This window comes from Miniopterus natalensis, chromosome 9 (genome assembly GCF_054644295.1).
Source record: "Miniopterus natalensis isolate mMinNat1 chromosome 9, mMinNat1.hap1, whole genome shotgun sequence".
NCBI classification, from domain to species: Eukaryota; Metazoa; Chordata; class Mammalia; order Chiroptera; family Miniopteridae; genus Miniopterus; species Miniopterus natalensis.
In genome coordinates, this window is record NC_142089.1 from 30,937,705 (window position 1) to 30,955,065 (window position 17,361).

At 35.1% G+C, this 17,361-nt stretch overlaps 1 protein-coding gene across 1 annotated transcript in view; it reads left to right on the forward strand.

Annotated features, from left to right (window-relative positions):
- Nucleotides 1-17,361, forward strand: part of SCP2 (sterol carrier protein 2) — a 77,148-nt gene that overhangs the window by 26,760 nt on the left and 33,027 nt on the right. Inside the window, exons 7-11 of the mRNA XM_016210833.2 lie at nt 960-1,023; nt 4,508-4,594; nt 6,472-6,622; nt 7,773-7,920; nt 11,464-11,571. Coding sequence (XP_016066319.2) covers nt 960-1,023; nt 4,508-4,594; nt 6,472-6,622; nt 7,773-7,920; nt 11,464-11,571 — 558 coding nt within the window. The remainder of the gene's footprint in view (nt 1-959; nt 1,024-4,507; nt 4,595-6,471; nt 6,623-7,772; nt 7,921-11,463; nt 11,572-17,361) is intronic.

Consider the following 17,361-nt stretch of genomic DNA (forward strand, 5'->3'; position numbering starts at 1 on the left):
TATTCACAGGCAATAAATAAACAGATGAGATGTGAGGTTTTCGCTTAAATTTCTAGTAGGGGAGAGACAATAATAAGCCATGAAAAAAACTAAGATAATTTCAGATAATTATTAGTCTTGTGAAGAAAATAAAACATGGTAATATACTTGTGGATAGTGGGGAGCAAACTTAGGATAGTCAGTGATGGCCTCTGTTTTGGGAGGCTCCAAGAATAGAATTGGGTGTTTAATTAGTTATATTCTGATTCATCCTACTGATAAGCTTTGTTGAAGACTATTTGGATTAATATTATTGTAGTCCCTCCCATCTTCAGGTTTGGTAAGGGTGCCTTTAATTTTCTAATCCAGTTTTTGGATCCTAGTTATACTAGGTAGAATAGGCCAGTTTTAACTATTTTCATATTATACAGGGTGAGGCAAAAGTAGGTTTACAGGGTTTTTTTGTTTTTTTAAAAAATATATCTTTATTGATGACAGAGAGAGGAAAGGAGAGGGAGAGAGAGAGAGAGATAGAAACATCAATGATGAGAGAGTCATTGATCAAGCCCACAACCGGGCATGTGCCCTGACCAGTAATCGAACCCCAATCGCCTGGATCCTAGGACGACGCTCAACCGCTGAGCCACGCCCGGCCGGGCGGTTTACAGTTTTGAGTACTCTAAACACAGTTTATTCTTGTGTTATTATTTATTAATTATTGTATTATTTTCCATCTGAACAGCTGTAAACCTTCTGTTCCACCCTGTATACCTCTTAGTTGATTCAGTTCATTAAATATACTCAAGTCTAATGATTAAGAAATATTTGTTGAGGGATAAATGTTGACGTCTTCAATACTGACATCTGTGCAAATGGGAAAATGTAGAAATATTTATCAGGACACCGAGTACCATTGCAACATTTGTTCACAAGCAGCAGAAAAACATTAAGTCACTAATAGATATTTGCTTTCCCTACAGGAACAAAAGCTGAACACTTTGCAAAAATTGGATGGAAAAATCACAAACACTCAGTTAATAACCCGTAAGTATTTCAGATATATGAAATATAGTGAAAATCTGGGTTATCCTGCTGTATAACATGCAACTTTAATACTTGAAGGCTAATGCAAGACCTTAAAGATATTAACCAAAATGTTTTATTTTTTTAACTTTATTTTTCAATTACTGTTTACATTCAATATTATTTTGTATTAGTTTCAGTTGTACAACATAGTGGTTAGGCAATCATATACTTTACAAAGTGATTCCTCTGATATTTCAAGTACCTACCTGGTACCATACATAGTTATTACACTATTATTGACTATATTCCCTATGTATTTTTTTCCTTATAAAACCCTTGTGCCAAGTAAACTTTTGAATTCTTTTTATTTCAGTTTTTGGTCTGTTTATATTTAGAAAACCATTGAAGCTTAATGACTCTTTTAAGAAAGAATGTGAATGACTGGTATTAAAAGATGTAATTGGTCATACATTGCAATTCTAGTGAATAAAATTTATTGTAATAATTTTAGTTGGAAATAACCAGTCACCATTTTAAGCCATTCCTTAAAATTTCTCTTAGTTCATTTTGATCAACTAAAACATTTGTGAAATGCATATTGGTAACCTTTTTAATTATTTTATATGAAATTATTTGTATTACTTTAGTAATGCATTTTAATTATGCTAGTAATTAATTCATTATCTCTTACTCTGGTAAAATAATATGGTCATTTATATACTAAAAAATAATCTAAAGTAAAATTACATCATGTGTATTACACACATCATTAATCTTTGAATTTCCTAGTGCCTAGCACAGTGCCTGGCACATAGCATGTACTTAGTGGTTGCTCAATAAAACTGGTTTACTGACAATTGAATTAGTGCCACATAACTAGAATCTGTACAAAAGCAATACCACCAGGCAATAAAAGAATAATAGCTAGCTTTATTAAATGCCAGCTCTGTGTCACTGTGCTAGGTACTTTTATATACATTTAATCCTCTCAAGGACCCTATCAGGTAGATATTTTTATTCTCATTTTATAGATGAGGAAAACGAGGCTTACAGAAATTAGGGAACTTGCTCAGGATCATTCTAAGTAGTGACAAAATAATGTTTGTATTTTTTGTCTCCTTAGATTATTAACTCTTTGAGGGGAAGAGCCATCTGTTATCTTTAATGCATAGCCCAGAACTAGGAATATAATAGTGGCTTAGTAAATTGTTTCTGAATTATTGAACAAATTTTGCCATGTTTACTAAACATAAAACCATGACAAGGAACATTTTATACCATAAGTAGATTATTCCCACATATTCCTAGTACCCGTTGTTCGTTCTCTCATTCTCCTAATTTTAAATTGATGTTTGCATTTAGAGAATACCTAATTAACAAATATCAAATCCCACGCTCTAGATCTAAGGGTATTTTGTGAAATATCTAAGGGTATTGCCGTTCTACTTTGCCAGTCTTAGTTCTTGCTACTTCCCTGGATATTCCCAGTCCCTAGCCTCACTAGATTACTTGGTTTTTCCTAAATGTACCACATAAGACCTGGTTCTGTGTTTTCACTTATGCTGTTAGCTCTCCCTGGAATATCTAAGTGACTATGTCTATGTCCCCAGTGCCCAGCACAGGATCTGGTATAAATAAGGTATTTTTTGAAAGTTGGTGATGGTTAAAGTTAACTTTAAAGGCAAAGGTGCAGACACTTATGTAGATACTAGGTATATAGGCTCTACTTCTGACATTTGAATTAATTATTAGTTTCCACACCAGTTGAAGTTTACTTTTAGAAACTCCCTTATGATGTCCATTGCTGCTGCTCTTTTCACCAGAGCAATATCTGCAATCATCTGATTATATTGTTAGAGGAGCCAAAGGGAATAAAAGTGAATTTTTTCTTTGCAGTGATCAGAAAGGAAATGTGTTTTGAAGAATGCAGATAGTTTATTATAGGTTTTGTATGTTTATTTAAGAACTCCATTAGCCTTCATTAAATGTAATTGCATAATATCATTACCACAAAAGTTGGCTGAATTGCAAGACATTTAATTTTGCTTCTATGGAACTAGCATTCCATAATTCCCCAGGAAAAAGAAACGGTACTGTATTTTAACCTGCAGCTGGCCTCACACCATCTGGGTGTACTGTAGTTCAGTTGTGGCACTAAGTACCTGGAGTTAACGCAAGACACCATGAGTTAAGGACTCAGTCCTCCACATAGGACGGCCCTCTCAGGTCAGATGCGGGCTGCAAGTAGGTCCTCGGGCCATATATACTTTTGACCAAGTGGCTATAAATTCAGGGGTTCCGATGACTCTATGAGGTACAGTAATTTACTAGAACGACTCATGGAACTTAGAAAAGTGCTGTATTTATGATTGCAGTACAGATGGTTCCCAACTAATGATTGTTCGACTTATGGTTTTTGTACTTTACCATGGTGTGGAAGTGATACACATTCAGTAGAAACCGGCTGGGCTAAGCTATTATGCTCAGTTGGTTAAATGCATTTTTGATGTATGGTATTTTCAACTTACAGTGGGTTTACTGGGATGTGATGCCATTGTAAGTTAAGGAGCATCTGTAATTATTATAAAGGATACAACTCAGGAACAGCCAAATAAATAGGCACATAGGGTGAGGTCTGGGAGGGTTTTTGTTGTATTTTTTAAAATATATTTTTATTGATTTCAGAGAGAGGAAGGGAGAGGGAGAGAGGGAGATAGAAACATCAATGGTAAGAGAGTCATTGATCAGTTGCCTCCTGCACACTCCCTGCTGGGGACTGAGCCTGAAACCTGTGCATGCTCCCTGACCAGGAGTCGAACAGGGATCTCCTGGATCATAGGTTTGATGCTCAACCACTGAGCCACGCCAGCTGGGCTGGGAGGGTCCTTAATGCAGAGCTCCCAAGGCCACTCCCCCATGGAGTCAGGGCATTCACCATCCCAGAATTTCAAGGTGCCCACCAACCAGGAAGCCCCACCAAATTCAGTGTTCATAGTTTTTATGGGGGCTTCATTATTCAGGCACACTCAATTAAATCATTGGCCTTGTGATTGAACTCAATCTCCAGCCCCCCTCTTCTCCCTGGGGTCAAACTGGCTGAAAAGTCCCAACCCTGCATTCACATGGTTAGTCTCTTTCTGGTGAGCAACCCCTGTGTCTTTCCTGCCCCAACAAGAGGGCCATAAGATTTACCTTATTAGCATAATGAAGACACTTTTATCACTCAGGAAATGCCAAGGGTTTTAGAAGCTCCATGATGAGAACCCAGGACAAAAATTAGTCAAATTTTTTATTGTGTAGCATATAGTATTTTGAAGTTAGGATTTTAAAAAAATTCAATTCAAACTTATTTATTAAATGTTGAAACTATAAAAGTCTGTCTTTTACTTGTGAAAAGAATACCTACATATTATTCTTTCTTTAACTTCTGGACCAGAAAATCTTCAACAAAAAAAATTGTAATTGCTACGTAACATTCTATAACTACTTATTTTGCATTTAGGTATTCCCAGTTCCAAAAGGAATACAGTTTAGATGAAGTGATGACTTCTCGAAAAGTTTTTGATTTTCTGACTGTCTTACAATGTTGGTAAGAAAAACATTTAAATATTTGAAGTAATTACTCTCCTCTCCCCCCCTTGGGTAAACCTTAGGCTCTGTATCTGAGTATATCTTTACTGTATCTATTTCTATAGAACTACCAATGTGTTATCGGTAGGTGTCCGCCATATCCCCACCTGTTGCTGGTGGAAGTGGGCTTCTTGCCATGTCACAAGAAAAGGAATTTTCTGAGACTCACATGGGAGAATAAGTGATATTTATTTGTGTGGGATTAGACCCCTGAGTTCCGAAGGTCCCATCTCCCTCTGTCCCTCCAAGGAAAAAGTCCAGCTGTGTCTTCAGAGCTAGGATTAAAGTCACTGTCCAGAGCCTCTGTTCCATATTTGCACAGTCCAGTCCAGCATCAGGCTGGCTTAGTTTGTGTTTCCAGCTGCAGTTCATTGTGTGTGGGGTCCATATGGCCATGGGCTATGCGGCTTCTAGGGTCACATGGCTATGGAGGGAACATGGGCAAGTGCAAGGAAGTAGGAGCACAACCAGAGGAAAAAGAGAGAGGATTCCTTTGCAGATTTTAACCTAAGATTTTGCACCCTTCCGGTAGCTCCACTCCCTTTAGCCAGTTATCTTTGTTCCAGGCTAGATTGATAGGCAAGCACCTTCCCTATGTCACCCCAACTTTACTGTACATGCATCCATTTCCCCCTTTGTCCAGTCCATTCCCCCAGTGATCTGCAGGGAATTGACTAGTAGTTCCCTGGGGAGTGTGAAATTGCAGCTTCCTGGTGAAGCTGCCCAGATGGCTATGCTCATAATTTATGGCCTTCCCTTTGCTCCTTATTATTATTAATAACTAGCTAATTACAACAATAACAAATGTAGTCCTCACTTTGGCGTACCATTACTTCCTTCTCCTGCCTAGAGACAGACTATCTCTTCTCTTGGAAAATTATATATTTTATTTCCTTCTCTCATGACTTTCTACCTACTTTATTTTAAGTGCATTTATTCATTTAAATGTGAATTAGGAGACCAGTGGAGTCCCAAGATTTTTCCCTTGAGCATTTTGTTTTCTCTGCTGTATATTTCTATCTACTATAGGAAATTTTACTCTATCGTAGTAGCTAAGAGTAAACATAAAACAAGAAAAAAATCATAGCTCTAATAATGATAATAGTTGCATCTTGAAAATTGCTTGACAATATTTACCTCCTAGAAGACTGAGTTAGTACTGTATAGGTCCTGCCTGTGCCTAGTTATCACCCGGCTGTGCCTTGGCGATACTGGCTGGGATGCAAGTGAACAAGTGGGGTCAGCTTTTATCTGTTAGAATATGAGGGTCTGCCCATTTATAAAATCCAGCTGAACTTGCAGAAGGCTTCTGTGTTTGTCAGCTTCCTTCACAGCTTACTTTAAGGAAAAGATCTATTTTGAGGAGATCTCAAGAGTCTTAACCAAAGCATTGACTTTCTGGTATCCTCTATCCTATCCTTTCCCAGTTTTCAAAAGGATTCCAAGACTGAGTTATTTGGGAGATAGCAGAGTTAAAGCTAGTTAGGCCTGTGGTAGAATCTGTATTGTACTGGGATAGGAATAACCTTGTGTACTTCTCAGAAGTCATTAGAAGATGCTTTATGTATCTACAGAAGCAAATCTAGATTTCTTTGCAATAAGAATTTTTTGGGAGAAATTCTTAGAGACCAGGCAGGGACTGACAGCATTTCAGTTCTTGATAGAGGTTTGGCCCTCAGGTGGGAAGCAAGTGTAAGATTTAACTGTAGATATCACAAAGAAGGCCATCAGTGACCATCAAGTGTACTCAGCCTTTCTTCCGGGAAAGAACTCCTAGTCTGAAATCTTAGGATTGAGGTGGACCAGGTGTAAATAATTATTTTTACCTCCTTTTAGTCCCACTTCAGATGGTGCTGCAGCAGCAATTTTGGCTAGTGAAGAATTTGTAAAGAAGCATGGTCTTCAGTCCAAAGCTGTGGAAATTCTGGCACAGGAGATGATGACTGATTTGCCAAGCTCATTTGAAGAAAATAGTGTTATTAAAATGGTACATCTAAAATTCTGTTTTATTCATTAATCAAGGGATTTCTGCCTACAGATTTTAAGGTGACATGTTGTTATTGGCTCTGGATGTAATTTATTTGAAAAACTAGAAAATCTAATATAACCTATCCTTAAGAATCTGTTGGAGGAAAATAACTGATGAGAACATATGCTTCCTGTGATAGAGCCGTGGATCATTATATGATCACTTTTAACTTACTAGATGTGCTATTTATTTATTGTTTGAATTGGCTAAATATGCTCAGAACTGCAATATTACAGAGTTAAGGAAAAAACAAAGATGTTTTCAGTGAACTTTCTTAATGCTTCAAAAATCCTGATGGAAGATTAAGCACAGAATGGAGAAAGTAAAAAAGATGGGGTTTCAGACCTAGAGTTAGTTGAGTATTTGAAGATACATACACACAATACACACATACATATGTATAAAATATAGGCATATATACATATAAACACACATATAAACAATCATATACTAACCTACAGTTGACAAAATGATTTTACAGCAATGCTTTGAATTTGAAAACGTTCCTATAACTTGCCCAAAATCACAAAGCTAAGGTGCTAGGGTGTGGTAGAGGTGGAACCTCTACTTAGGTTTTCTGATTATAGTACATTTTCCATTATGCCAAAATTTTATTCTTTGAAGAAAAGTTCAGTTTGTTTGAGACCAAAGAGGTGGTAAGAGCATGGATTTTGGAAAAATGTTTTGAATCCCATATGATCTTCTAAAAGAAGATTGTTTATTTTCATATAAAAATTCCCTCATTATTTTTCAGTGTGTCTGAATCATAATGATCTGTTGATAAATCTCTCCAACCTGTTGACCACAATGATACATTGTAGATTGGTAGAGTTTTTATAACTTAACATGAGATGTGGCCTGAAGGATTAAAAGCATTTTTATATATCTTGTTTGAAATTCTGTCCTTAGACTATCAGATTTAATATGTATATTTTCCCTCTTGGGTATCCTTTTATTTGGACTTTCTGTATAAAATAGAATCAACAGATATTTCAGTATGTGTGGTCAATTCTCAGCTATTAAGTTTATGCCTATTAATTTTATAATTCTTATATAAAAGTCCCACTTTTGATGCCCTTTATTTATTTATATATGATTTTGGTTTTAGATTGGCTTTGATATGAGTAAAGAAGCTGCCAGAAAGTGCTATGAGAAATCTGGCCTGGGACCAAGTGATATTGATGTAATAGAACTTCATGATTGCTTTTCTTCCAACGAACTCCTTACTTATGAAGCCTTGGGACTCTGTCCAGTAGGTAATGTCTTTCATGAGATGCATATTAACTTAGTTTCTCTGAGAAAATTTCATTTTGACCATTAAACAAAAGAATTCATTAATTGCTTTGCCCTCCAGATTGGTCTGCCACACTGTGCAAAGTGAGTGCCAACACTGAGATAACAGGGGTACACATAATTTGTATTATGCAAATCAGGGATACTTACAATGTTCTGTTAAGTGGGGGAAAGAGGATATAAAATTACATCTGTAATTCCAACTATTTCAAATTGTGTGTGAAGACTTCAGAAAGGAAAATGAAAAAATAGTTTGTGGGATCTGGAGGATTTTTTTTTTTAAATTTTAAAGTAGTTGTACTATTTTCCATTACTACTAGCAGTGTATGAGAGCTTTAGTTGCTTTACATTCTTACCAGTACTTGATAGGATCAGTTCTTAAAATTTTAGCCATTCTAAAGAGTATGTAGTGTGTCTTATTTTCATAGCTCTGATGACTAATGATGTTAGCATCTTTTCATGTGCATGTTGGTCATTCATATACCTTCTTTTGTGAAGTGTCCAGAACTTTTGCCCTTTGATTGGGTCATTTGCCTTCTTTATTGAGTTGTAAGAATATATACATAAATTCTGGATACAAGTCATTTGTCTGATATGTGTATGTCATGAACATTTTTTCCCAGGCTTGCCTTTTTGTTTTATAAATAGTGTTGTTTGAAGAACAGATTTTAAAAATTTTGATGAATTACAAATTATCAATAATTTTAATGGTTCATGGTTTTTTGTATTCTAAGAAACTTCTATCTCAAGGTTATAAAGATTTTCTTCTATTTTTATTCTAAATCTATAGAATTAGATTTTGTATTTAAGTATATAATCCATTTTGAGTAAATTTTTTGATGGTGTAAGATAAAGGTCGATACTCATATTTTTTATTTTGTACACATATCCAGCACTATTTGCTGAAAAGACTTTTCTCTCCTCATTGAATTGCATTGGCACCTTTTTAAAATGAGTTTTTATTGATTTTTTTAGAGAGAGAGAGAAAGACAACGATGCGAGAAACATCACTTGGTTGCCTCCCATACCCATCCCTACCAGGAACCAAACCCACAACTTGGGCATGTGCCCTGACTGGGAACTGAACCGGTGACCTTTTGGTGTATAGGATGATGCTCAGCCAACTGAGCCATACCAGCCTGGGCTGATCTACATTCTTAACTTTTCACCAATGCCAAATTATTTTGGCTACTGTGCTTACATTATACAGTATTATAATGTATAGCAAGTCTTGAAATCAAATAGGGCAAGTTCTCCAACTTTATTCTTTTTTTAAAAAACTTTTTATTATTTATTGATTGATTGATTTCCTCACCCAAGGATATGCTTTTTATTGATTTTAGAGAGAGGGACGGAGGGGGGGGAGAGGGAGAGAGAGAGAGAAACATTGATTGGCCGCATCTTGCATGGGCCCTGACCAGGGATCAAACCCGCAACCCAGATATGTGCCCTGACTGGGAGTCCAACCTGCCACCTTTTAGTGTAGGGGATGACGCTCCAACCAAATGAGCCACACTGGCCAGGGCCAATTTTGTTCTTTTCAAAAATCATTTTGGTTATTTTAGGTCCTATACATTTCCATGTACATGTTAGAATTAGTTTGTCAATTTCTATAAAAATGCAGCAACAAAACACTTGCTGGACTTTTCACTGGGAGTTCATTGAATCTACAGATCCATTTAGAGACAATTTTGAATCTTCCAATCCATTAGATGGTATGGGTTTCCATTTAGCTTTCCTTTTTTGTTAGAGGTAGTGTTCTATACACTGAAGAAAATGGAAACACTAACTCAAAAAGATATATGCACCCCTATGTTCACTGCAGCATTATTTACAATAGCTAAAATATGGAAACAATTTAAATGTCCATTGACAGGTGAATGGATAAAGGTGAATGGATGTATCTATATATATAATGGAATATTATTTAAATTAATAATAATATTATTATTGTTAAAAAGAATGAAAATCTTGCCATTTACAACAAGATGAATGGACCTTGAGGGCATTATGCTAAGTGAGTAAGTCAAAGAAAGACAAATACCATATGATCTCACTTAAATGAGATCTCAGTTTATGGAATCTGAAAAAAAGAAAAACCCAAGCTCCTATATACACAGAACACATCAGTGGTTGCCAGAGGCAAGGGGTGGGGGGCTAGGCAAAATGGATGAAGGGAATCAAACTGTACAAACTTCCAGTTATAAAATAAATGTCATGGAGTATGTACAACTACATTACATGGTGACTATAGTTAATAATACTGTTTTGTATATTTGAAAGTTGCTAAGAATATAGATCTTAAAAATTCTCATAAGAAAAATAAATTTTGTAACTACATTTGGGGATGTATGTTAACCAAATTCATTGTGATCATTTCTCAATATAGACAAATTATGGAATCATTATGATATACACTTGAAACTAATATAATGTTATGTATTAATTATATCTTATAGGTTTGAGAATTAAGTTATGTAGATATATGTAAAATAATTAGAACAGGCCTGACACAGAGTAAGTGCTTAACAGCTATTAGCTGCCTCTGACAACCACCATTATCATCATTATTTCGAGATTTCACTTCTCGTTACTTTATCAGAAATATCATCTGGAAGAATATTTTATACAATGCATGCTTTTTATTTACTTTTTTTACCACCTAGAAGAATGTCATGGGAATTTATAGGAATGTTGAAGTTGCTAATCATGTGATATAATTTTTTTCTTTTAAGCTTACATTTATGGGTCAACAATTTTTTCAGCCATTTCCCTTCATTTCACAAAGTACTCTTTTTCTGTCTCTCTCCCTCCCTCTTTCCTGTTTATTAAGAATATTTATATAGCCCTAGCCAGTTTGGCTCAGTGGTTTGGCTCAGTGGTTAAGAGTGTTGGCCTGAGGACTGAAGGGTCTTGGGTTTGATTCTGGTCAAGGGCACATAACTCGATTTCAGGCTCGATCCCCAGCCCCAGTCAGGGCACATGCAGGAGGCAACCAACTGAAGTGTCTCTCTGACGTCGATGTTTCTCTCTCTCTCTCTCTCTCTCTCTGAAAAGCAATGGACAAAAATATCGTCAGGTGAGGATTTAAAAAAAAGTATTTACATAGTGTATGAGAGTACAGTTGAAAATGTAGGGAAATGAAAACATTTTAGCAAAATTATGAATTTTTAAAGTGGGTATAATTTATAGTATTGTATCCATTTTAATTCTTTTCTTTTGGTTCTCTGATTCTCTATTATATTTGTAGCAATTTTGGAAGTCAAAGAGCTCTTAGGAATTAGTAGGTGCTTTGTTTCATGTAGGAAATGTTCTGAAATTATATGCCTTTATTGCTCAGTATTTATTATCTAACTTTTAGATATGCTTATATCAATTTGATGTTAGTTTGAGCTGTTAAGAAGTGTTTGCTGTAAGAAATTCTTGGCTCTATTGAAGTTTAAAAAAACATATCATTTGTTCCGATGTTATTTTTAACATTTGTGAATGTATTTTTTCTTCTATAGGACAAGGTGGAAAACTGGTTGATAGAGGAGATAATACTTATGGAGGAAAGTGGGTCATAAATCCTAGTGGTGGATTGATTTCAAAGGGACACCCACTAGGAGCTACAGGTAATACTACACAGAGAGTTCATACAATTTTGTTATCATCTGGCATAAGTGTGAATGATGAGTCATTGATTTGAATGAAAAATTGTATTCTCTGAACTTGGTAGCCAGTGCTTTAAATGATTGTTTAGCCACAGTAACTTTTATTTTTCTATAAGTACAGTATACATCAGTGATCTTGATTAATTGATGAGAATTTGAATTAGCTGATATTCTAAATTCAACAATTTATACTTTTTAAAGTTGGATTATTTTCAAATAGGTGTACAACTTAACTAACAAGATGTTTCCAAATAGAGATCTGGCTGGACCTGCTAGATATGTATCATTTGAAATGAGCACATTAATTATATATAGTTATATATGTGGTTGGTGTTGCAAGGAAATTTTTTTTTTGAGAGAACTAAACTAGAAGTTATGAAATAGGAATTTTATTATGGCTGTACTGCTGACTGGCCATGTGACTATTTTGATTAATTACCAGTTACTCAATCACTTTGATACTTAGTTTCCTTAATTATAAATGAAGGCATTATACAAAGAAACTTCTAAAATAACTTAGCACTAAAATTCTGGGACTTATTTTTATATAGATAGGTGAGTTTTATATTTTTCCATATTGTCTTATATATGAATGGATTAAAGTTTTATAAATTCTCAGATTCCAAAATAGAGATGCTAGAATTAAGAGTGTATTCATGATAGCAGTTAATTTTGGTTTATTTCTGTTTATCACTCACATTTAGTGAGCTTATAATTCAGTAGAGAAAATAGATGTACATAGATGGAGAATAAGAGAGATAGATAGTAAGGTAAGTATACACAGGTAGTTGCAATATAATGTGCCACCTTGCTTTTTGTTTTCTGTCTTGTCTGTTCTTTAGTTCCTTTGTGTTTTTCATGCTATCTTTTTATTAATTGGGTAATTTTTAGTATTTTATTTTCTTTCTTCTATTGGATTATTTCTTTTTCTTATTCTTTAATGGTGTTACTCTAGGATTTACACATGATCTTTAATTTGTCACAGTCTGTCTTCAAATAATGTTATACCACTTCACATAAAATGTAAGGGATTTTTACAGCAGAATATTTTCATTTACCTCCCTCTTATCCTCTGTGCTGTTACTGTCATACATGTACTTCTAAATATATTTTATTTTAAACGCCACAACATACTATTATTGCTTTAAGCAGCCTATATCTTTCAGAGAAATTTAAAAATGAGAATGAGAGTGACATCATTGGGAGTGGCAAAATAAAGTACCAAGAACACTGGCAAAAATTGTCAAGATTAACTTTTTTCAGAACGTTGGAAATTAACCAAAGGCTTAAACAATCTAGGACAGTCCATATTTATTAAAAACAAATAGCTGAAGAAAAAAATCTAAACAATGATAACAACAGAACAAATAGCTAAATCTCTGTAAGAACAGCAAGCTTCGAGGTGTTTTGACTTTCTCGAATACTCCTTTCCCCAGCCACATGGTAGCCTTGAAAACCAACAGCCTGCAGTAATGTCACATGAAAGTTAGTAGCTTAGTCAGAATGGAGTTGGAGCTCTTTCAAAACCCCATTCTCAAAGTTTCATCGTTATGTGACCTGTCTGGCAGTTTCCCAATAAACCCTACTCAAAAGTCTTGTCTTTATGTAACCTAACTGAGAACTCCTCATGTGCATGCAGTATTTTCCCCAGAGGCATTTGTTAAGAATAATCAGCAACAACTATTTTACAAGATAGCTGCCTGAGGTGTCAGTAACAATTGGGGAAAACATCAAACCAACCAGAAAACTTAACAGAAAAATCTGGGCAATGAGATGTTTATTGGAGGCTTTGAAAAGGTGTTACATATTCCTGGGAATCTAGGACAGCGATTTTCAACTAGTGTGCCAAGGCACAATGGTGCACTGCAAGAATGTTTAAAATACTCAGTACCTGACTACTTAGTCAGGGGCACTGTCCTCTTTTCCCGTAGATTGTCAAATTGAAAAATGACAACAGCTAACACAACAATAGCCATCCAATGTGAATGAATCAAAATTATACCTATTTTTTGCAGAGCCCCAAAGTTAGCCAGAGGTAAGTACTTAGGACCTTCTCATGTCTTTCCTAAGCATACACACAGCCTTGGGCATACACCCAGCCTTATGTACATACTTGGTGTCCTAGATCAGCGATTTTCAACCTTTTTCATGTTGTGGCACACATAAATTAATTACTAAAATTCTGCAGCACACTAGTATGTAGAAATACAATAAAATTTTAAATATTCGTTTCAACGCCTTGCAAAAACTCACTTAATTCTAGTAGCTTTTAAAAAAGTCCATCAGGTTTTCTATATAAACAATCAAATCATCTATAATAAAGACAGTTTTATGTTTTCCCCTTTATCATTATGAAATGGCCTTCTTTCCCTGACAAGTCTTTGCTCTGAAATGTACTTTGACTCATTTAATATAGCTACCTCAGCTTTCAAATTTTAACTAGTATTAACATGGTATGTCTTTTTCCATCCTTTTACTTCTAACCATTTATGACTTTATATTTAAAGCGCATTGCCAGCATTTAGTTGGGTGTTGCTTTTTTTCTGTCTCTACTCTGACAATCTCTGCCTTTAATTGGGATTTTAGATCATTTATATTTCATGTGATTAGTAATATGGTTAAGTTTGAATCTGTCTTGTATTTGTGTTTTCTTACAAGTCTCAGCTGTTTATTTCCTTTTTCCAAGCCACCTTTTGGGTTTATTTTATGAGTCCATTTTTCTTTATTTTATTACAGTCTATCTTCAAATGATATTATACCACTTCACTAATAGCATACATCTATCTCTTGTCCAGGCCTTATAATACAGTTGTTGTGAATTTTTCTTTTGCATACAGGGTGGCGCAAAAGTAGGTTTACAGTTTTGAGTACATGAAGCACAGTTTATTCTTGTATTATTATTTATTAATTACTGTTTTATTTCCTGTACAAACAACTGTAAATCTACTTTTGCCACACCCTGTAAGTTATAAACCCCACAATAAATTATTGTTTTTGTTTTAACAATTATCTTTTAAAGACACTTAAACAATGAGAAAAAAAGCTTATGTATTTACCCATGTAGTTACCCCTTCCAGGGCTCTTCATTCCTTTGTGTAAATCCATATTTCCATCTGCTATCATTTTTCTTCTGTCTGAAGGACTTCCTTTAACATTTCTTACAGTGTGGATGTTGCAGTATGGTGACAAATTCTTTCAGCTTTGTATATCTGAAAATGTCTTTATATTTTGTTTTTGCATGGTATTGTACATTTGGTAGGGTTCTAGGTAGATAATTTTACAGCTTTTGGAGGAAAAAATGGCTGTTACATAAATACACATCTTTCATTGTATACCAAGTCCATTAAAGCTTTTTGCCCTTTGAATCTCAGCAAACCTTTTCTTTTTCAAAAAGCCAGACTCCAGAACACCATGCCTTTAGATGTCTAATTTAAAATTAAAGCTGAATTATGGCTTCTTTGTATTTGCCTGTCTTAAAAGTATAAGAAGAGTTATGGGTTCAGGGAAGCAGGAGAAAGAAAAGACTTCAGGAAATAGACCTTGTAGTGATTCCATTCTGTGGTTTTCCATAGCACTTATTACTTATCTTTATTAGCACTTTATATTACACTGTGAATTCTTTATATCTTCAGTACTTAGTGGAGTGCTTGACACATATTTGAATGGTTTATTTTCAGTAGCAACTAGACTATATATCTATATAGTTGAGTCCTAGGTTCATTATTTTTATATAAAAAGATTGGCCATTTTGTTAGGAAATTTTTACAGCAAGATGGTGGTAAAATGAAGTAATCAGGTTTAAAATTTTTCCCCCCCTTTATAAGAGACTGTAAGAAGGGCATTACTGTTTGAATATATTTGACAGGATGCCTATTCCTATCCCCATCCACAATTTATAAATATATTCATGTTTGATAGTTTATTTTTTCTAAGCAGAGGAAAATTATGGTCTTCGGTTTAGTGCCAGAAGTTACCCAGGGAAGGAAAAAAATTGTAAAAATATGCTCAAATAGTTTATGCTGTTATATCTGTCTGCCATGTCTTCTTGGCAAGTGGAGTTCTGAGGCCAACTTTTGACTCCCACTCCTCACAGATCTAGGTTTTAGAAATACAAGAAACACCAGTTTATTCTGAAGGTAGACAACCAGAAAACTCAAATCATCAGTATGTTTTCTCACAAACAGTCATCTTTTGTCAAAAGCAAATAAATTACAAGGGAATGAGTTGATAATATGGATGTTTATTTTCTCCCTCTCTTCTTCTTTTGCCATTATGTGAGTTGGGCAAGCCATGAGTAGAGATTTATCCCAGTGTATCACATCTTCTGCAGTATCAGTTGTATGGTGCGATAGAAATGGTAAAATCTGTAAATGTTTCTAGTATTTATTCATATGCTCCTCCTCCTTCCCCGCCTCCCTCCCGCTTCCCTTCTCTGCCTGCCTGCTTTCCTCCCTTCTCCCCAATCCCTGCCCCGCTCCCTCTCTCCTGCCTCCCCTTTCCTCCCCCCATCTTTCTCCCTCTCTCACCACAGGCTCCCCAGAATGATTAGTCCCATTTCTAAATATCTGTACCAATTTGATTGGTTAAAAATGGTATCGTTCTGTTTGATTTGATCAGGGTGAGGTTGAATATTTCTTCAAATATTTGCAAACTATGTATATTCTTTTGTGAAGAAAACTGGCAGTATTTCCCTACTCATGTGTAATAAGACCAGTATGAATACTTTTTTGGTCTTGCATGTTTATTACCTGTTTATTACCTGTAATAAGCTTTTTATATGGCAGATTTCTAGTAAAACTGATTGCCCCAAAATGTGGATATATTTGTAACATCATTCACTTTGACTTTCTTAATTAATACTCAAAATGTTCCCAATTCAAAAAATTATTACAGGGTGTGGAGTTCCCTGTTTTAAAAGTGTTTAAGATATATATTCTGTAAATCTATAGCTACTGCTTGGAAATGAGAAGTGGCATTTCTTGAGGAGGTTGCAGTTTATATAGGACACTGTCACAGGCACTCAGGAATCAGAAGTTGTGATTGGGGGTGTGGGTGGAGGAATGCACATTGTAAATGCACCCGTGAAGCTCTGCCTCCGGAAGGTGGAAATTGGTCTATCCTGATAGCATGTTCTGAACTCAGCTCCCCTCCAGTAGCTGGTCTGGTAGAAAGATAAACAAATGGAAATCAGGAGACTTGGGTTCTAACCTGTGCTCTGGAATTAGCCTGCTTGGTGACCGTTCACAAATTACTTAATCTTATGGTTTCTCAGTGTTTACATGATTAAGTTTTTTTCAGCTCTAAAAGTCTTTCAATTTTATTATGCAGAGGACAAAAAATTATTCTTGTGAATCCAGAGCTATTGTTGTGAATAGCTATGTATGGATTTGGAAAACAATTCATTCTTGTGAACTACTTGGGGAAAATAATAGGAAAATTCCCCATACCAGCTAAATTGTTTAGGGAAAATGAACCCCCAAATTCTAGATTATTTTCTTCTGGTACATAAAAATGGTAAAATTAGTTAAATTATTTTTATGCTGTTTTGGCTGGGCCAGAGAACTTTATATTCAGTGTTTTCTCTTTCAACCTGTCCAGAAAAACAACAGGTTGGATAAATTTAAAGAGTGCAGAGAATTTCTTAAGCCTGCCTGTTGTCTAAATAGAGAGATTACTTAAGAGAAGAAAACTAGGTGCAAAACCATTAATATTTTTAAGAGAAGTTATTTAAGCAAATATTGTCTTGGCTTA